This window comes from Mustela nigripes, chromosome 6 (assembly GCF_022355385.1).
Source record: "Mustela nigripes isolate SB6536 chromosome 6, MUSNIG.SB6536, whole genome shotgun sequence".
Taxonomy (NCBI): domain Eukaryota; kingdom Metazoa; phylum Chordata; class Mammalia; order Carnivora; family Mustelidae; genus Mustela; species Mustela nigripes.
The window spans coordinates 134,603,886-134,625,273 of record NC_081562.1 but is presented as its reverse complement, the minus strand read 5'-3'; the positions used below and the strand labels follow the sequence as shown (position 1 = coordinate 134,625,273).

General features: G+C 41.5%; 3 protein-coding genes across 4 annotated transcripts in view; 2 read left to right on the top strand and 1 right to left on the bottom strand.

The window, feature by feature from the left end:
* CDNF (cerebral dopamine neurotrophic factor) overlaps positions 1–7,718 on the bottom strand; it is a 21,348-nt gene extending 13,630 nt beyond the window's left edge. The window contains exon 1 of the mRNA XM_059405020.1: positions 7,542–7,718. Within this exon, the coding sequence (XP_059261003.1) occupies positions 7,542–7,656 (115 nt within the window). The 5' untranslated portion in view covers positions 7,657–7,718. The remainder of the gene's footprint in view (positions 1–7,541) is intronic.
* Positions 7,719–7,953: 235 nt separating this feature from the next.
* The window catches only part of HSPA14 (heat shock protein family A (Hsp70) member 14), a 39,731-nt gene continuing 26,296 nt past the window's right edge, over positions 7,954–21,388 (top strand). Inside the window, exons 1-7 of one of the 2 annotated variants that reach the window (XR_009404937.1) lie at positions 7,954–8,215; positions 9,525–9,605; positions 9,679–9,761; positions 18,053–18,101; positions 18,237–18,342; positions 19,160–19,250; positions 20,438–20,542. Coding sequence is in view for 1 of the 2 variants with exons in the window: in XM_059404269.1 (XP_059260252.1) it covers positions 8,159–8,215; positions 9,525–9,605; positions 9,679–9,761; positions 18,053–18,101; positions 18,237–18,342; positions 19,160–19,250; positions 20,438–20,542 (572 nt within the window). In the remaining variant the exon portion in view is untranslated. The remainder of the gene's footprint in view (positions 8,216–9,524; positions 9,606–9,678; positions 9,762–18,052; positions 18,102–18,236; positions 18,343–19,159; positions 19,251–20,437; positions 20,543–21,388) is intronic. The other variant, XM_059404269.1, reaches the window with a different exon arrangement.
* MSANTD7 (Myb/SANT DNA binding domain containing 7) lies at positions 11,790–16,378 on the top strand. Its single transcript, XM_059404277.1, has 2 exons — positions 11,790–12,480; positions 12,997–16,378. The coding sequence occupies exons 1-2, from the start codon at positions 11,919–11,921 to the stop codon at positions 13,518–13,520; spliced, it is 1,086 nt and encodes a 361-aa protein (XP_059260260.1). The 5' UTR covers positions 11,790–11,918; the 3' UTR covers positions 13,521–16,378.

The following is a 21,388-nucleotide window of genomic DNA, read 5'->3' as shown; positions in this document are numbered from 1 at the left end:
CTCAGGGTCCTGGGATCGAGTCCCACATTGGGCTCTCTGCTCAGCAGGGAGCCTGCTTCCCTCTCTCTCTCTCTCTCTGCCTGCCTCTCCATCTACTTGTGATTTCTCTCTGTCAAATAAATAAATAAAATCTTTGAAAAAAAAAAAGAAGGTACAAAATACAGATCATATGTTTGATTACAGCAAAATTAAACACTTTTATAATGCCAAAGAAATCATAAACAAAAGATAAGACAAGCCGTAGACTGGAGGAAGATATTTACAACTTATATAACTGACTAAAGATTAATATCTAGAACACATGAGAAATTGTTGTGGTCATACCCTTCGGTCCAATCATTACCAATGATCATAATCTCTCTATAATTTCAGTTGAAATCCCATTGTTTGACCATCACCTCCTATCTCTCCAGCTCACATCCTCTAACACCCAACGGTCCAAGTTTTCTCCCAACCCCACCAGGTTGTACAATCCATTGATTTTCCCACCTTTTAACCAAGCTTCCTTGTCCAGTTTAGATTCCATGTTATACACTATAGTCATTTCTTTGCATAAACTCAACTTTCTTGCATCTTCCTCCCTTGTTGTATGCACCTGGAAAAACCCTAACCCTAATTAAAGCCAACTCCCCACCCAGTTTGTACCTATACTCGCTGAGCACAACTGGAGGAAGTAACACAGTGGGGCTCACTGGTCTCACTTCAAATTCATGGCCATGAATTTCCAGTGAGCTATCAGGGCTGCTTGACAACCCTAGTCCTTTCGCCATACTCCCACTATATCCATCTTCCCAAATGACAATTGCAAAACTGCTCTCTCCTCAAACCTAGTCTAACACCTCCCCCTCATTCTCACTCTCACCTCATGATCCTGCATCCTATTTCTCTGAGGGGAAAAAAGCAACAGGAGAGAATTTTCCCCTGGTCCCGCCACCTTTATCTACCACACCTGTACCTGCATGTTCTTCCTTTCTTCTATGAATGAACTTTGACAACCCTTACACTTGCTAAGGAGAGCCTATCAACTCCCTGCTCCTCCACTTCTACGCTCTCCCTCCTGTCTCATTCCCCATTAGCCTGCAACATGCATGTATTACTTCTCACATCTTAGAAGCAATAGAAAGATCTCTCAAGACCACATTCCTGCCCCTCTCCACCAAATACGACCCCATTTCCCCATTTCTCTTCAAGAAAAAAAAAAAAAAAACTCAAAGAATTTTTATGCTGTGGTTTCTAATCTCCCTCCTCTTCCTCTCCCTCACTCCCCCACACCTAATTTAAAGCCAGCGAGTTATAAAAGTTTTGTTGTGAAAAACAGAGTCCTTTGCCTCCTCTTGTTACTTGATTATTTGTTTCTTTTGTCTACTTCCTTATTTTGTCCTGCATGATAGTCATTTGAAATGTATTTGTGGAGATTATTTGAAGCCTAAAATAATGATGCCTTATTTCCATAAAGGATTTGTGTCTGTATGTATCAGGCTTAGGAGCTACTAGCCAGGGAATACTTTAAACTAAATTGAGAGCTTGATATTATCTTGGACCCCTGATGTGAAATTTAGCTGCAAATCCAAGTGAGGACATCTTGTGGTTATAGTCGCTCAGAAATGTATTTATTCCTTCCTTCTATTCTGCACAGTGGCAAGGAAATTTTCCTTAGAGACCTCTGTGTGTAGGGATGGGTTAAGTTTATTGCTCATTCAACCATGCTCTCAGGGAGTATTTGGGATTTGGGAATCCCAGATTAACAAAGAAGAGTGTCCTAGTAGACTCCTTACTTAAAACAAGTCTTTGGCTTTGTCTTCCATCTCCCTCACACAGAAGATCATCTTTACTTTGGCCAGTGTCATCTGGGCAAAAATGAGTGTAAATTCAGTTTACCATTCAGGATTGCTCCTTCCCCTTCCAATTTTGGACCAATAAATTTTTCTATCTTGTCAGCTCTATGTTCCTTTATGATGTTTTCATATCTTCTTCAGCAGCATTAGGATGTCTTGATCAGAGGATTGCTATAATCTGACCCACTAAGTTCCCAACATCCTAACCAGATTCTTTGAAAATGAAAGTCAGATTACGCTACTTCATCTGCTCAACAGCCTCCTGTGACTTTCCATATCACTCAGAGTCTAATGCAGTCTCTAGATTGTCCCAAAGTCCCTGATGACTTGACTCTTCACTGCCTCTCATGCTTCAGTCTCTGTCACCTCTCCCACTTAAGCTACATTGCTCTGTCCTCACTGAGGAGCCTAGACTGGATGTGACATATGTATTTTTTGGCTGAATAAAAGAGCTTCTGCATATCTGTAAGAAAACCGCAGTCCAACAGGGAAAAGTTAAGTTGAAAACACATATAATGGATCACCCAGAGATTCTTGCTCTATGACCTAGAGAAATCATTACCCATGTGCTCCAGTTTATGTAACTATGTAAAGTTCTTCCCACTTCTCCAAGAAAGAATAGTTACATAAACTGTATTTCCCTCAGAAAGTAGAATTCTGTAGTGAATTAAAACTCTATATTGAGGGGCGCCTGGGTGGCTCAGTGGGTTAAGCCGCTGCCTTTGGCTCAGGTCATGATCTCAGGGCCCTGGGATCGAGCCCTGCCTCTGGCTCTTTGCTCATCAGGGAGCCTGCTTCCTCCTCCTCTCTCTCTCTCTGCCTGCCTCTCTGCCTACTTGTGATCTTTGTCTGTCAAATAAATAAAGTATTTTTTAAAAAAGAGCAAAACCAAATGCTGGTAAGAAATATTCTGAAGGAACTAGGCCGTGGAATTACCTGGCTCTTCTTAAAAAAAAAAAAAAAAAAAAAAAAAAAAACTACATCTGTAGTTATCAATGTACATAAGTGCCCTAATATCATGTTGAATGAAAAGGTTGCAAATGAATATGTACAATGTACAATTATATAGAACTAAGATCAAAAAAATACATAGGTTATTTGTGATACACACATTTATAGTAAGAGTTCTTTAAAAATGGAAAAGAAGGGGCAACTGGGTGGCTCAGTGGGTTAAGCCTCTGGCTTCAGCTCAGGTCATGATCTCAGGGTTCTGGGATCAAGCCCTGCATTGGGCTCTCTGCTCAGCAGGGAGCCTGCTTTCCCCTCTCTCTCTGCCTGCCTCTCTGCCTACTAGTGATCTCTTTCTCTCTGTCAATTAAATAAATAAAACCTTTAAAAATGGAAAAGAAGAACACATTAACTTTAGAACAGACTAACAGACTAACTTTCTCCTGGAAAGGGAGAGAAAACAGTGGCTGCAAGTGTGTTATTTTATTTTTTAAAGAGAGAATGGTAGCAAAAATAGCAAAATATTAACAATGAATCTAGATGCTAGGTATAGGTCATATAAAAAATTTTCCTGTTTGAAGTCCTAATTGATGTTAAAAACTCACCACAATATCTTTGACTGTCACAGAAATCCCCGATAAGCTCAAAATATTTGGTAATTGTTAGGTCCGCGATCAAAGGAGCAAGACTGATAGAAAACGAAGGTCAAGCAAAGCTTTATTTGGAACCAAGCATCGAGAATCAAACCAACGGGTCAGGGCCGCCTCTTACAGAGAGGGCGACCACCCCCAGCCTCACAGAATAACTTTTTATAAATTATAGAGCAAAGGCCATGTGGTTGAGCCTGGCCACACACAGGTGGCCAATGAGATTGCAACACACAGAGAAAGCTGCACAGTCATGCTGGGTCACACACGGGTGGTCAATTGAATTATAATTTACTGATAGTAGATATTTGAACTAGCCTATCACCTTGGTCAGAATTGGCGCCCAAAAGGCAGAACCCACACTCCTTGGTAGCTAGGGAGATAGTATGTGCACTCCACTGATTGGATGTCTCCACTTGGCCTGACCCACCCTTGTATCTGGGCTCTGTTCCCTGGGACTGGTCGACCATATTTTACTAGTTTCCCAGACTTGTTTGAAGTAAGTACAGGTGCAGGGGGTGGAGTGGGTGTCAGTTTAAATTTTATTGCATAAACAGCAAAATGGCTGTTCAAAGGAGATGGAGCCGCTCTGGCTAAATAGGCCCTTACAGTAATGTTAATGAAATTGAATTTAAAAGTTTAAGGTGAAATCACAGATCAATTAAGCAATTATTAGCCAAAGCCCGAAAGGGCAAAATAGTATTTGGGAAATATAAGAATGCCACCTGCAGGAAAAGAGCTACAAGTTTTTCAAAAAGATAATGATAAATGCTTAAAATTAGGTTAGTGGAATAATTAAACTGGCAATGGGCTAGTTCCATCCACACCTTCTAAAACTGCAGTCATTCCCACATTATCTGCTTGATTTTGGAGGAAAAATTTTAAAAAGACACCAATCGTGGTGATACAGGGACTAGGGGAGAATTGCTACGTAAGAATAGAACACAAGTTATAAGGAGTTAGGAGTTAAAGAGTAGCCAGAACTTCTTGAATAATTTGTATACTACTTCATTCTTCTGATTTTTAAAAATATTTTCTTGAATAATTTAGTCCCCAACACTATACTCAGAAAGCAGTATAAGCAGTAATTCAGTGATTAGGCTCTGAAGCCAGACTTTCTGGGCTGCAATGCCAGCTTTACTGATTACTACCTGTATGATTTTGGGTCTTTCACTGTTGAATCATCTGAAAGTCTAACTCTAAAGTTAGACTTAAACACAGGGCTGTGTTTAAGATTTTCTCTTTTTTTCTTCTTCTTTCTCTCTAGTGATTCTTTCTTGACAATTTCTTCAATCTTCTTAGTTACTAATTGTTTCATCAGCTGTATCTCATCTGCTGCTAATTCCGTTAATTTCTATTTGTAGTCCTTTAATCTGGTTCTTTTCCAAATATGGTTGGACATTTTTAAGAGGCTTTTGCCCTCTATATTTTCATTCCCTTCCTTTATTTCTTAGAACATAATAAATGTATTTTCTATTCTGTGCCTGGTAATTCCAGTACCTGACGTTTCCACTAGTCTCTGCCACCAGTCTCAACTGGCTGTCACTTATGGTGCCCGGCTTCCCCATGGATGCAAGACTTTTCTGAATGTAACCTTTATTTTTTAGACCTTAACCGTGAGAACTATTTGCAGGCTGGGCTAAAGGTGGATTCCTACAGTAAGATCACCATTTGCTGATGCCTAAAACCCCTTTAAACTAAAATTTCAGTTTGAGATGCTTGGGACAATCCAGGTTGTGTGCATTTGGGCCTCAATGCATATGTGGACTATCTTGTGATCAGGAGTTATCTGGAGACAGTTTTGTTTTCCCTTTCAGTACAAAATTCAAATACTACTATTGCTTTCAGTCTCTAAAGACAGGGATAGAGTTGTGGTTATTTCCAGGTCACGGAGGTCTAGCTCTTTAGGGTTTCAAATTAATTGGGGGAAGACCTCATATTACACTCCTAACTTGGGAAGGTCCTGAGCTTTGTGTTTATTCTTTTTTTTTACCAAAGCCATGAAAATCTAAATTCAGATTGCTTGAGTAACAAGTGCCCTCAAGGCAAAAGCTACCTTCCCTATTCCTTTTACCTGTTTCGGTCCACTATCACCTTGATTTTTGGCCTCTGGTTGTGCCTTACTAACTTACTCTTAAAATTATTTTTAGGAGTGCCTGGGTTGCTCATTGGTTGAGCATGACACTTGATTTTGGCTTAGGTGATGATCTCAGGTGTCCTAAGATGGAGCCCTGAGGCGGGCTCCTCACTCAGGGGAGAGTTTGCTTGTCTCCCTGGGCCCCTCCGCCACCCTCCCAAGCACACGCACCCACACACACTCTCTCAAATAAATAAATAAATCTTTAAAAATATTTTTACATTTTTATTTTATCCAGTGTTTTTAGCTGTTTTCAGCTAGAGGACCAGTCATGTAGTCTTTTAGCGTTCCAAGTTCCATTCTTTCCTAATGCTATTAATAGGAACAGAGTATTAAATACAACAGCCCGTCATTTGTGTTTTTAATAAATATTGATTGAGCAATTAGTAAGTACCAGGCAGTGTTCTAGGCTGTTGAGAAACAAAGTCCATTCCCTCAAGGATTACATGTTAGGAAATAAATAAAAGTATCTTATGGCTGTGAAGAAAAAGAAACACGATAATGGGGGTAGAAAGTGACAAGGTAAATACTATTATTCTAAAAGGAGTGGTCAAGGAAAACCTCTTGGATAAAGTGGTATTTGAGCAGAAACCTTAAGAAAGGGAGAAGACTGTAAGTGGACTACTTGGGGGTAGAACTCTCAAGGCAAAGGGAAGAAATGCAAAGGCTCTAATCCAGGAGTCCAAAAACAGGGTAATGGGAGCAGAGTGAGCAAGAGGAGGGAAGACAGTAAAAAATGAAACACACAATAATTACAATATGCTGTAATAGATCTAGGCAAGATGGCATAAGCTTCACATTAAATGTGAAGCTTATGCCATCTTGATTTAATGAATCGAGGGGCTCTGGCTTTTCTGAACTGTTTTCAGGTAGACACTCCAGAAATTAAATTACTAATGAGTAATCAAATCTATTGCTTATGTCTCACAAGTTCTGCTTTAAATGCATAGATGCAGTTGTAAGATTCTTTAACTTAGAGGAACAAATGTAACTATAGAAAGTTTAAAAATGATATTTTAAAATGATATCAGGTAGATATTTCAAATTTCTGGAGAGAAGTTTAATTATTGCAGGGCTGGTAGAAAACTGGACTCCAATTCTTAACACTTCATCAAGTTATTATACAAACTACACTCATCCAATTATTCAATGTGTACTGTGAATCTACAATTTCCTGTTAAGCAGGGATAGAGTCCCAAGGTCACATAAGGGTGAGAAGGATATACACTTACATAAATTATTTTGGTCTATGAAAAATGGTTGTTACAGCAGTCCAGGAGGAAGGGGCTAGCATAGCCAATTTTCTTCTTTAACCTTGGTAACAGCCCGCTGAAGTAGGTACTATCACGCTGATTTTGTAAGGAAGGGGCATGGGGGCTCAGAGCACAAGGGTTGGTGGAACCTAGCCCCACGTGTTTTGATTTCAAGTGCATAGCTCAGGTTCTGCGAACAGAAAAGGAATCATTCCCGGGTATTCCTCCAAAGGAGTTAATGTACTCCTTTGTAAAGCAACTTTACTCTGTAAGTCCTAACAAACATTACTTTCGTTCTCCGGTTTAAACCACCTCAACTCAATTACAGACAACTTGTTTTATTTTTCTTTTGGGAGTCAAACGAATTTAAATTTGAAAGACCTCGCCTGGGCTGGGAGGGCCAGACTCGCCCATTCACAGTAGCAGCATAGATGGAGCACTAGGGTCCTCCGAAGCTAGTCGCGTCTACACAACATCTAATCCAAATCCAAACTCCCCGGCTTGGATCACAGCCGTTTAATATACAAGACGGCCTCAAGGTGTCACTGGACGCGGATCGAACTTCCCAGGCTTGGGAGAAGGCGGTGGGAAACCAGGGACGGGGGCCTGCATTTCCTGAGTTAAATATTATTTATAGCCAGCGCCGGGAGAAGCCAAAGCCGACAACAGCTGCGCTGCAGCGCGGTGCCACGGCCATGCAAGCGGGTCTCACACCGCTCACCTTCACAGTCGGCCCCTGGCCGTTCCCCGGCCTCCTGGCCCATCGCCGTCCTCGGGTTAGACACCCAAAGTCCGGCACAAAAGGCTACCACCGCGGCTGGGCCCACGCACCACATGATGAGCCAGCCGCTCCAGACGCCTGCCACCCGCGTCCACCAAAACAGCCAACGCAGCTATCGCCCGGGGCTGTTACAGGACGCGGAGGGGCAGACCTAGGGGTTAGCGGGCGGCGGAATCTGCCGGGAGTTGCTGGGCCAAATGACGCAATTCAATCACGAGTTTCCATTGGCTTTCACGTAAGGAACTAGAAGGGGGCGGAACCGAGACGTCCCTTCCAGTCCCTCCCCGACTGGCGCATGCGCAAGATCGCACACGCGCTGCGATTCTGGCAGGGCTGGGGTGGGAGGACGCAGTAAAGCTATTCGCCCGCAGTCGGAAAGGAAAGGCGAAACCTTCACGCTGATTGGTGGCGACGCGGGAGGCCGCGGCGGATGGACCGGACGCAGTGGGCGGGCGGGAACGTGAAGTTTCCGCGGTGCCTGATGGGGCTGTTCCGAGGCCCGAAGCTGTTGCCACAGGGAGACCACTCGTTACTGCTGCCGCCTTCTCTGCCGCCTCATGGCGGCCATCGGAGTTCACCTTGGCTGCACATCAGCCTGCGTGGCCGTCTATAAGGTGAGGCACTGAGGGAGCTGGGCTCCAGCCTGATGGCCCCCCAGTTCTCCGGGTGCGGGGCAGGTCCTTTGGTCTCTTGTGGGGTTGTGAGCAGCGTGTCGCCGGCCTAGGAATGTCTTGCGGAAAGACATTATAGCAGGGAATCTGGAGCTGAAGGACCGGGCGGACCCGGCCTGGTCCTCCGCAGCTCCTCCGAAAAGGCTGCTGCGCCCTGGCAGAGGTCGTGAGGACGCGGGCGCGCGGGGTCCGGGAACGTCCGGGCCGTAGGGGGCCTACAGGGGGGCGGTCCCGGAACGTCAGGGCCTCTGGAGGCCCAGAGGGATCTCGGGGACGTCGTGGGCACTGGAGGCTCGGAGTCGGGCGGGCCCGGGGACGTCAGGGCAGCAGGAGGCCTGGAGGGTCTCGGGGACTTGAGGGCCGCGGGAGGCCGGGAGAGGGGCGGTTCTGGGGACGTCAGGGCCTCAGGAGGCCGGGAGGGGTCTCGAGGACCTCGTGGGCGCTGGACGCCGGAAGAGGGGCGGTCCGGGGAAATGTCTGGGCAGCAGGGGGCCTGGGAGGTCTTGGGGATGTCAGAGCGGCAGGAGGCCCCGGAGGGAGATGGTCCCCGGGGACGGCAGGGCTGCTGCTGGCCGGGAGGTGGACCTGAACATCCCGACCCGGAGGTTTACAAAGGTTTGCCAGGAAGGGACCTGCTTGCTGGTCGAGATCTGGAACAGGAATTGATGATCCCGCGAAGCTCGTGAAGCGAGTTGGTGGTGCATGCTCTACTGACTTGACCTTTCTTCAATGAGGGGGCTTAACAAGGAATTGTAGTCCGCTTCTCATCAGTAGGGAGGTGGGAGGAACAATAATAATGAACTCCCCTGATATTAGTCTTGCATTTAAATGTCAAGTGATTTGGAAGGAAAAACCAAAGGGATTTAGTGTGCTACCTCATCATACGTAGAAAAAGGAAGAAAAATGTATTTGTCAGGAAAGAAAGGAAACTGGAAAGGGTGATATAATAAATCTTATTATTGTATACAGGAAAGTTATGTTTGATCCAATTATTGACTAGAGCAGATTGAAAAAATGAGGCAGTTGTTTGTGAAATGTTGACCTTATATAAAATCTAGGAAATTAATATTGGCAATTAAATCTGCAAGTTTAAAGTATTGATACAGTGATTTTTTTCCTACAGGTATGGCAATGTAAAACTGACACGCATATGTCTGATGAGACTCTTTGTGTGTATGTCCATGTGTCTGTGTCTGTGTGTCTATATCCACCCCCCAAAAAGATCTAATAGAGTTGTGTATTTTTTTTCCAGGATGGCCGGGCTGATGTGGTTGCAAATGATGCAGGTGACAGAGTTACTCCAGCTGTTGTTGCTTACACAGAAAATGAAGAGGTACTATTCCCCTCATGTTTGTATTTGGAAATAAGTAAAATTACATGCATTGTAATATGCTGTTCTTTTTCAGGTTGTTGGATTGGCAGCAAAACAGAGTAGAATAAGAAATATTTCAAATACAGTAATGAAAGTAAAGCAGATCCTTGGCAGAAGGTATGGAATAAAATAATACTTTTCCATATGGAAATAAAATGTGTTCATACATTCTCAGCATAATGTGATATGAAACTAGAAACATCAGTTTGATTTTTTGTTGCTTTTTATGATTGAATCATTTCAGAGATTATCCCAGTAGGCTCTTTCTTTTGATGATTAGTGTTGTGTTTTCTCAGGGATGGGATTCACTCAGATACTTGTTTTTTGCTCAGAGATCTGTTTTTACTGATAAATTCCAACATTTGTATAGTTGGGTAATGTTTCATTTAGAAGTGGTAATTTGGACTTTTCATCTTTTTACACGACAGAGGGAACTTGAAAGATTTTGTGGGAATTTGAAGTCTTTTCTGCACTGTAGCTGACTTTTGCAAAATTTGTTACAATTGGTCATAATTTATATAGAAACTATTGATTTTCTTTCTCGGGTCCTTTTGTGACACTTTCTGGGGACTAACTTTTCCAGTTGGCTTACAAATTTAATCATTAGAGAAACAGCTTAATTAACATCTTAAGTAAGAATCAGGTTAATCATCTGTTGTATCTTTAATTAAAAGATTAAAGAGGCTTGCTTCTCCAGACTTCTGTCTCCTCAAATTATAGATTACCATAATAATTAGGGGTTTTCATTTTCACTGGAGTAGGAATACTTGATTCAGTGTTTTTAAATTTTCAAAGTGCTTTCACATCTATTATTTAATCCTCTCAAATCCCTAAAAGATTGGTAAGGCAGGTTTTATTCCTCCCCATTTGTAGATGAGAAAATCAAGACACACAGAAGTTATGGAATTGCTTGGTTAGTTAGGGAGGTGAGCTAGATAGGACTGCAGTTCAGGACTTCTAACTCTTAGCCCCAAGTTCATCTTCCCTTTCTGCTTTGTTCATTTGAGAAGTATAAAAGCCCCATGTTGATCTTGGGATTTGGGGGTTATAGATAAATCTAATATTTATTTCTTTTATACATACAGATATTTTTTGTTATCCCTTACCTATATTTAGTTATATTGAACTTGATTTATTTTTCTCCTTAGGGTATTTTGGACAGAATTTAAATTTTTGTGATGATAAATATACTCCCCTCTCCGTTTATGTGTTGACAAAACTGAATATTGTATGTATTGAAAATAAATCAATTGGTGTCAAAATTTGCAGGTTATAAAATCTCTAAAAAGCTCTAGACGGCTTTGAAGCTATATTCACTAAAAGAAGCCGACAGTATGGATTTTTTTCAATTGAACTTTTTATTTTGAGATCATTGCAAATTTACATACTGTTGTAAGAAATAATACAGAGAGACCCAATGTATTACTGGATTTACCTCTTGGAAAACTAGAGTACAGTATCACAACCACGATACTGATATTGATACAGTCAAAATACAGAATATTTCTGTAGATCTAGTTCCTGGTGGCCCTGTTGGATTTTGCTATTTTAGGGCAGATGATCAGAGTAATGATATGGTTGTGTTCTGCCATACCATGCAAAATCTTTGTATTATCAGGAAGAAATTAAGCTTACTTTTCTGGCCCCAAAAGTTATCTTTTAACAAAGTGCCACGGTGACGGTCAGATGTAATATGTAACCACAACAGGCTGCTGAGGCCAAGGCTGGTAAAGGATGAGTGCTCTTCCAACCTGTTCCACCATGGTCTTGCTGGCACTTCTCTAGAGCGAACTGTCTCTTGGCCCAGGTATTCCCACCTTAGCCTACTTACAAGACAGTGGTGATTTTTACAGATAGACACGTTGTACCAGGTCTCAGCCTCAGAAGCACTCTCTCTTTTGTGGAGGAGTCAGTCCCCTTTTACCAAGGCAGTAATGTCCTTTTGAGCTCTTGGTCCAGTACCTGTCCTGGGCAAACCTTCACAGTTGGGCTTTCTCGGTCTTGGCCTCCTCCCTGTTTGCACCCTACTCACAGGTAGCACCACCTAACTTGCTGCCACAGTTATCCTTACGCCCTCCCTGTAACTCTCATTCCCCTATGGCCTTCCAGCCAGAAATGCGGTCCTTGGACCTGGCTTCTCAACAATTAGCCCTGAGAGGGAAGAATCGGCTGGCTCCTGGAAGTACACTGAGAGCACACAGAGCTTCCCCACACCTTCACCTTCACCTTGCAGCCCAGGAGCTTCCTGCAGCTAGCCTTCCTTCCCGGTCCACTATGGCCAGTTCCAATAGCAGTGCGGGCATCCGGTGGTCCCGGCAGGAGACGCGAACTCTTCTCTCCATACTAGGCGAGGCAGAGTATATCCAGCGCCTCCAGACTGTGCATCATAATGCGGATGTCTATCAGGCTGTGTCTAAGCGAATGCAGCAGGAAGGCTTCCGCCGCACCGAACGTCAGTGCCGCTCCAAGTTTAAAGTTCTGAAGGCGTTGTATTTAAAGGCGTACGTTGCCCATGCCACGAGTGTGGGTGATCCGCCGCACTGTCCGTTTTATGATACGTTGGATCAGCTTCTCCGAAATCAGATAGTGACTGACCCAGACAACTTAATGGAGGATGCTGCTTGGGCCAAGCACTGTGATCAGAACCTAGTGGCCTCTGACCCCCCAGGGGAGGAGGGCACCAGCCTTCTCAGAGCAAAAAGGACTCAGGCAGCAGATCATCAGCCTATCTTGAAAACAGTTAAGGAATCAGATGAGGATTGTCAACTGAGAATCAGTGACCAGATGCGAGAAACCAGTGACCTCGAGGACTCCTGGGATGAATCCTCGGGTGCAGGTAACTCCCAAGCATGTGAAGGATTGGGGTACCAGAGTCACTTGGTTCTAAACCGCAGTATATATTTGGATGGTGTTCTCTTCAACTTTGTCTCCATTTCTGACCCAGGCCCTCTGTTTTTTTAAGCCTTCTTGTAAGGTCAGGGGCTCCAGGTCTTCAAAAGCAATGACCCTAAGTATATAAGGTATTAGATTTTGAAATGTGGAAAAAGTACTCTTTAGAACCAGACTCATTTTGGCATTATTTATAGTGGGTGCATAGGAACGTGAGAATTGAGATTGGGTTGGCTGGCTATGTGGAAAGGGGTTCGAGAAGGCAGCGGGGAGGTTTGGAGGGAAGATAACGGTTGGCAGACGTGTCCAGACCAAGGCATTGAAATTTTCCCAACCCCTTGTGGAAAGAGGCCTTTCCAGGAACTACCACAGTGTTGTAATTGTCTCTCAGCTTCCACTGCTGGCTCCAAGCATTCCCTTCGCAGGAATGTCCTCTTTGCAACATTGTTGCTTTGTTTTTCAGGGTGCTCTCAAGGGACCCCCAGCTACAGCAGTTCCCACCACCTTTTCAGAGGTGCAGTTGCTCCCTGTCAGAGCAGCCCCATGACCAGACTGGGTGTGTCCAGTGAGCCCAGTCCCTGCGCCAGTACCAGCCGGAACACTCCTGGGGTGGCCTCCACACAGCGGCCTCCGGTCGTCTCCTCCAGAGTTCCTTTTGTTTCTGGTGGGGATAGGCCTTTGACCAGTGAGCCCCCTCCAAGGTGGGCGAGGCGAAGAAGGCGGTCAGTGGCCAGGACTATTGCAGCTGAGTTGGCAGAAAACAGGAGGTTGGCACGAGAACTTTCAAAGCGTGAGGAAGAAAAATTGGACAGGCTGATTGCTATTGGTGAGGAGGCCAGTGCTCAGCAAGACACTGCCAACGAGCTCCGCAGGGATGCCGTGATCGCAGTCAGACGCTTGGCAACGGCAGTGGAAGAGGCCACCGGTGCTTTTCAGCTAGGGCTTGAAAAATTGCTTCAGAGGTTAATTTCAAATACCAAAAGTTAGGAGTTGATTGCAAAAGAGTCTCTTTCCTAAAGTGGTAGAAGCCCAGGTCCAACACCTGCCTTTTGATACCTTGGCTCCTTTTACAGGTCCTTCGGGAAAAAGAGCGGATGAACCATTAATACGCAGGGTGGCAGGAAGATCCACGCTAGTTGCTTTCCCCAAGCTTCTCCACTAATTGAAAGACCTCTCGGATGTGTGAGGAGTGGTCTCCTAGGAAACAGATGGAGCCGAGTCCAGAGAGCTAGTTAGCTGTGGCTTTCCCTCTGACGTGAGGCAGTTTCGTTTACCTCTACATCAGTTTCCTCATCTGTAAAATGGGGGCTAGGTAATAACTCCTGACCTGCCTACCTCACAGGGTTGTTGTGAGGATCAAATGGCTAATAGATGTGAAAGAGTTTGAAAGTTTAAAAGCACTACACACTATATACATGTAAGTTATTAATGCATCTGACCTTGGCCGAGGTAAGGCTAGGGTGAGGCACATTAGTTGACAAGATACAGAATTACGGTGTATACCATGACCTCATTGCTTGAATCTTTACTGGTTTAACCTGACTGATTCTTGTAAGATCTTCATTTTTTAAATTCCTCTGTGTAGCTTATTAGGCTAATATAGATATATGTATTTGTACCTTTATCTCTTACGTTTTCACTGCTGTGTTTGTGACATACCTACTAGTAAGCACTCGGTGGTCAAACCATCATTCCCTCCGTTTTACTAGTTCTTAGTGTCTTATCACTATAAGGATATAATTCAGAATGGACAGGGAGCCACAGTTGTGTGTTACAATTCATATTGATAATCTCTAATGAGGTATTGGCTGTTTTATAAAACATTAAATGTAAGTAAATTCTTTGCATTCCATATCCTTTGGATCCCTTTATATGCATAATTACGTGTCTTTAGGTTGGGTATCATTTGAACAACACGTGGAAACAATTTAAATCTGTTTTCCAAATGCTTTTAGCTAATTTTCATTCTTTTCTGTTAGCCTTTTTTCTGTCTCACATGTTACAGAAAGCAAGCCCTGGAAAACTGTCCTTCTAGGGAGCTTTGCAAAATCACTTTTTCTCATACTGTGTAAACAGACGTTCACCTTGTTGATGGCATATGGTGGAAGAGGACAGCTTTGGGAACAATTGATGATGGTGTGGATAAAGACTACCTGCAGAGTTAACTGCTTTTAAGCACAAAGCCCTCAACAGACACATCCCCTTCCCTCCCAAAACATACATACTTCTCTAGGAGATACAAAGGTGTTGAACCATACTCCAGTTTACTTTAGAAGGAATGCAGTTACTGGCCATCATCAAACTAACTTAAAGCGTTTAAGTGGTTTAGTTAGTACTTTAAGGAGATACAAATAGGAGCCTTGGAATTTAAAAAAGCTTTCCTTCAGTCTACAGGCTAAGAATAAATAAATACACAAAACAAGTGTAGGCATGTTTGAAGAGATTTTGTTTTATATTTTGTAGGCTTGGGTGCTTACCTCAAAGCTGGCAATACAGATCCATAGAGAAATAGTCAAAACAATAGTGGGAATATGCCTGGAACCATGAACAGAGGGCAAGCAAGCAAGCTGTTCTGATGAGTGGGAGATGGATGTAGAAGGCGGCTGGTGTGGTAGAACACACTGGACTCCAGTTAGAACTGCGTTCTAACGCTGTTACAGTTTGTTACATCGGGCAGATGACTTGTCCTGTTTGTGCCTCAGTTTCTCTAAAAGGAGAGATTTGTACTAGATGACTTTTCTAGTACCTTCCAGTTCTAAAAAAAATTGTCATAAGTGGCATAACAAAAAAAGGCGAAGTGAAATTTTAATTGCTGTGTTTTCAACTACGGCCACATATTGTGTGTTTGAATTATTGGTAACAATTGTATTTTAAGGAAGCATTCTGTGATCCTAGTATTTATTAATATACTCAGCTTAAATAAGCATCACACATAGGACACAAGGAACATAGGTTCCTTGCTTTAAAGAAGCATATACCAAGGCAGTGAAATGGGTATATATCTATACATGTGCATTTTCTCAAATTATTTTATGCCTTTATATGGAGGGATGTGTGTAATTTATAACTGGATAACACTAATGTAGATATGTAGACTTTCTGGAAAAACAGGGCAGTACTTGAAGGAGAGTTAGGCCTGTACTATATTAATCTATTAATGGTAGCAAGGTACGTAGGCAGGGATTTATTTGAGATAAGAGAAGTGCTAAAGAACAAAAGTGGAGTAAAACTCGGAAGGTAGTATCATGAAAATCTTTTGGGCGAAATAACCTTCAGGTGAAAATAAAACTAAAGTGAAAATTCTTAATGAAATAAACAAAAAAAAGAGGCGAAATATTGTTAAGGGGAGGCCCCATGAGTGAGAACAAGCTCAGAAATCCTGCCTAAGCTCTAAGCTCTAGGCCCAGCCATTCGTATCTGCCCGTCTTTTGGCAGATCAATGTACCATTCTGTGACTCAGGTTCCTCGCCCACAGAGGGAGAAACAAATCACCCTCCTATCTACCTCACAGGAATGTCGTGAGGGCCAATTGAACAGATGAATGTAAAAACACTTTCAGACACGGAAGGCGCCGTGTTGTGATGGTAATGGGGAAGAAGACCTTGGGGCACATTAGTGCTGCGTCTACCAGGTCCATGACGGTGCAAGAGACATTTAAGGAAGGACGAGGAAGAGAAAGTGGCGTTGCTTGTAGAGGTGGTGATACAGTGGTGGGATTAACACTCGGCCACCTAAAGACCATGATGTAAATGAGGTGCTGTGTATGCCAACTTCCCACCGTCCTTTGTGTTTCTGTTAAGTGATTTAATCCTGGTGTGGACAAATAAAGTTTTCACTTGTATGTACTTGTGGGTCAGTCCGCTACTTTCTGGCGATATCCATGACCATGTGTTGTCACGTCCACGCTCTGCTTTCTTTTTCTTTACCAGCTAATCCCCAGGGTCTCGCCTGTATCTGGTTCTAAGAGCTTTCTGTGCTTCCTGTCCTCACATGAGAAGGACCCTCTTTGCAGGGCAGTTGAGAAGTAATTTTCCATTTCTAGAAGTTCTTTAAATTCCATAATATAGGCGTTCCTGGCAAATTACCTTGTCTAAGATAGCTCACAGATAGTTTACAGGTAACAGGGTAAATTGTCCTGGTTGACTAAAATTCTCTTCTGAAGAAAACAGCTGTTAAGTGTCATGCTGAAATTACATTGGTGCAAAAAGATTACAATGGGTAGACTTCATCTTTTTTTCTTAAAATAGTTGTCCAGGATATAGTCTAAATACTGGATTATTGGATTTAGAGGAAGGAAGGGAGGGAGGACTGAGGTGAAAAGAATACCAAACTTCGTATTAAAGATCTGGATTCCAGTCCCTTCTGCCATGAATTAACCCTGTGACTTAGGGCAAGCTACTTACCTGTTTTCCTCTCTATCAATTTTTAGGTAATAGAGAAGTATGAGGGATCGTCAAGTGTTGTAGACAGATTTCTGAGCTGCATGAGTCCATCAGAAACCCCTTTTGTCTTCCTCTTGTTTACAGGTTAGGGTCCTCGGGTGTTCAGTAACTGCAGCAGATCATCCCTATTCATTTCCAACTCCTCTTACTAAAACTGATCCCTGGACGGAATAGCTATGCCTTGGAAGAAGGGTTAACTGGAAGGGTTTACTTTCATTTCTAGATGAAATTAAGCAAAGATGAGAGACTCCTATCACTGCTCAAAAGGGCAGAGTACTTAAGTCATTTACCTTCTTACTGGGAGGCAGTTGGTAAAGTGCAAACAGCAGAAGACTAACTAGAGAAGACCCCTTACTAGCTTAGAAGTCACTGATTCCCTAAGGACCTCTTTTCTCTAAAATAATACCTGCCGAATTAACCCCACTTAAGTGTTGTGAAGATCAAGTGAGATAATAATAGGTAAGAACATTTTTGTAGTCTGCACAAATTGGTATTTTGAGCAACATTACACCCATTGTTACTTTTTTCATTTCCATACATGTTTATTTACTACTTAATTTGTATAGGACATTATAGATCTATGTACCTGCAGTATATTGCACCTTTCCATTTACAATGTGTACTTTTGCTCAATTTTTTTGACGTTGCATGTTGATTCTTCTTCAGAAGCCAAGAAACAAAGATGGTGCTAGGTGTTCTGGTTTGCCCTTACTTTGAAATATTTTCTTGCCCTTTTCACTCAGGGATTGGGTCTTCAAGATCATAGGTGAGAGAGTATGTGACATAAAATCACTGATATTATGAATTACCCCAAATGTATAGCATCTGTTAATAGCAAGATCAGAACAAATAAGATCTATTTACTTTTAGATGTAAAGATTAACACTTTAATAGAATCACTAACCATTATAAATACTATATCCATTTAATCCTATTCTCTATATCATGATTTGTTAATATTAGGTAGCTTAATAATTGCTTGTATTTTTATATTTGTTTAGTGGTATTGAAAAATATAATCTTTAAATATTACACATCAATACTGATTTTAATATTTATCTTTATCTTTATGGACAGCTCTGATGATCCACAGGCTCAGAAATACATCAAGGAAAGTAAATGTTTAGTGAGTATGGTTCTATTATTACCTCTCTATTACACAAAGTAATCGCCAAAGTCATAACCTATAATATTATTTTGAAATTTTGTATTTTTATTACAATTATTCCTCATCTAACACACTTAACAATTTCCTTGATAGGTCATTGAAAAAAATGGAAAGTTACGATACGAAGTAGATACCGGAGAAGGAACAAAGTTTGTTAACCCAGAAGATGTTGCCAGACTGATATTTAGTAAGATGAAAGGTATTGAGCAAAAGATCTTCTAAAGGTTGACCTTTAAAAAAAGTTAGAGGTGTTTCTTGATCTGGAGGGAAGCAGGGTGTTGGAACAGATGAAGACCTAATACTAGATCTGTCTGGGCTACTACCCAGCCATGTGACCTTGATCAACTGACTTCCTTCCCCGACTTTGGTTGTCTTAGAAGTAACATTATGGGTGGGGCGAGGTTAGCATTTTCATAGCTTCTTAAAATGAAGTGACCAAATAAGCTTGGTGAAGAATGAACATTTTATCTCAAGATTTAGCTCAACATATAGCTCAAGATTAACAATGCTCCTCGAACAGTTATTTAGGCAGATGAAGCAGGTCTGGCTTACCACCACTTCTGACGAAGGCTCGAAGCTGAGTGGCATGCTGTGGAACAGTTTGGAAAATTCTGGAGTAGAGTATTTATAAGGCTCACTTCAGCTCTGGAATTATGTTATAAATTTTTGGGATGGAAGGCAGCTTTTTAATGTGTTGAACTAATACGCTGCTTGTCTTCACACTCATGGATTAGCAGCTCATTCTTAATGGAACCAGGCTAATTTGGGAGATAGTTGCGATTTTGAAGCCTAACAGGCTTTTTGGAAAGTACCTAGTTCCATGTCCACAAACTTCCAAAACCACAGAAAGTTCTGCACGATTTAAGAGAGCGAGGGAAGAAAATGAGTGGGGTGGGCAATCAGGTGAATTGGAAAATCTTTACAGTGAGAAGGTCTTTGGCACAAATTAGTAAACTGCAAAGTGTCGTGATTTTTTTTTGTCATTGGAATTTATTTTTATATTTTTTTATACACAGAAACAGCACATTCTGTACTGGGCTCAGATGCAAATGATGTAGTTATTACTGTTCCATTTGATTTTGGAGAAAAGCAAAAAAATGCTCTTGGGTAAGTTTATCTTATTTACTTAAAGGAAATATAGATTTCATATCATAATGTAGTCAAAGGTAAAATTGTATTTGAAAATACCTTTGGCGATAAAATTGTATTTATAAACAGATGATTGTAGTTACATATATAAATACTATGGTAGAAGGTCTAGTAATGATCATTAATATTTCCTGTCTTTTATGAAATGCCAAAAGAACATAAAATTAGATGTACCTTATTAATTGTTTCAACTGGAAATGTTTTTAATTACCAGGTTAAGTGGTTTACGTGGAAATTATATAAAAATACACAGTTTTTTGCAATGAAAATATTTGCAATAATTTCTTCACCTTAGATCTTTACATCTAAGTTGGGGGGGCACCTGGGTAGCTCAGTCAGTTAAATATCTGCCTTTGGCTCAGGTCATGATCCCGAGGTCCTAGGATTGAGCGCCACATTGGGCTCCCTGTTCCGCAAGGAATTTGCTTCTCCCTGTCCCTCTGCTCCTTTTGCTTACTCTCTCTCTGTGTCCAAAAAAAAAAAAATCTTAAAAAAAAAGAAAAGTTGGGTTTAGTTTTTAGTTTTTATGGGTCATTATTCAGGTATAATTGGCAACCATGCATGCCTTTGCCTTGAGGATAGAGTCTCATGTGGGACTTCGGCAAGCATCTGAGTTGCTTCTGGGATAGATAATTGCATTATTTACTTAAACTTGTGGAATGTTAAAACTGTGACCCCAAGGGCGCCTGGGTGGCTCAGTGGGTTAAGCCTCTACCTTCGGCTCAGGTCATGATCTCAGGGTCCTGGGATCGAGTCCCGCATCGGGCTCTCTGCTCAGCAGGGAGCCTGTTCCCTCTCTCTCTCTCTGCCTGCCTCTCCGTCTACTTGTGATTTCTCTCTGTCAAATAAATAAATAAAATCTTTAAAAAAAAAAAAAACTGTGACCCCAAGTTAAAGAAACTGGAGAGTTCCAAAATGTATTATAAATTTGTTTATTAATTTATGTATCTTTATTAAGTTATAATTAATTACATTATTAAGTTTGTTTAATATTAATCTCTAAAGTTTATAAGCAAGGGCATTTTTGAGAGCTTTCCTTTTCCTTCATATATGCACACTTTATTTTCTTTGTTAAGAAAATATTTCAACATGTTGTATTGATGAACATGTTGATATTAAATTTATTGAATGCAAATCATCCACAGGGAAGCAGCCAGAGCTGCTGGGTTTAATGTTTTGCGGTTAATCCATGAACCATCTGCAGCTCTTTTGGCTTATGGAATTGGACAAGACTGCCCCACTGGAAAAAGGTAAAAACCATATTTGCAGCTTTAAAGTTTTCAGTGCAGAAAATATTTTAGTTTACTATATTTATATCAGTAGGGATTATTATATAAAAAGGTCCTGAAACTGCATTGAAGCTTTTCAAATAGATGAGAAAGACGTCCTAGGAGAGCTGAGAAAGGACATAACGAGAGGGAAGACTGAGCTTTCCTATCCTTTTCTTATCACTCATGTTATCTTTATTGGAGAAAGATTTGAAATTTACAAGCCCGACCAAATTCTAGCTCAGGCTAGGGCACTGTTAATTTTTCTATCAATTCCAATTATTGAACATGTTTAGAAACAGTACTTTTACATACATTTTTCATGGCAGGAGATGGGGAGAGTCCAGCATAGGATTTGAGATGTCTTTTAGTAATAAAATAGTAAGACATACTCTTAATTTAGTTGTCAAAACTTATCTTAATAGAACGGACATGGGTACCTTTAGGGGCGGAGATTAATACAGATGTGCCAATTTTCCCTCATTGTTTGACCTTACTCCTATTTCACAGCTAGAAAAACATATGTTTAAATCCGTAGGAAAACAGTTTTAGGTGAACTAGATAATCCTAGAATATCGGAAGTTAGCTTGTGGTTTTATGTATGTTTGATTTTTATAGAACATGTTACTATAGTAGTTACTTGGTCAATATTAGCACATAAAATTTCTATATTTAATTCTCTTATGACTTGTAATTGCAAACTCTGCTTGGAAAGGTTAGTATCTTGCACTGTATGTTAATTATACTGGAATTTTTAAAAAAAAGTATCTTGAACTCTGGTTACTCAGAAAAATCAAATTTTAATAGTACAACAAAGTAAAAATGAAC

Excerpts from the sequence above, each read along its gene's own strand:
- MSANTD7 (XM_059404277.1), top strand. The coding sequence starts at position 11,919 with ATGGCCAGTTCCAATAGCAGTGCGGGCATCCGGTGGTCCCGGCAGGAG. Across the intron at positions 12,481-12,996 it reads GGATGAATCCTCGGGTGCAG|GGTGCTCTCAAGGGACCCCC; the intron begins GTAACTCCCAAG and ends TTTGTTTTTCAG.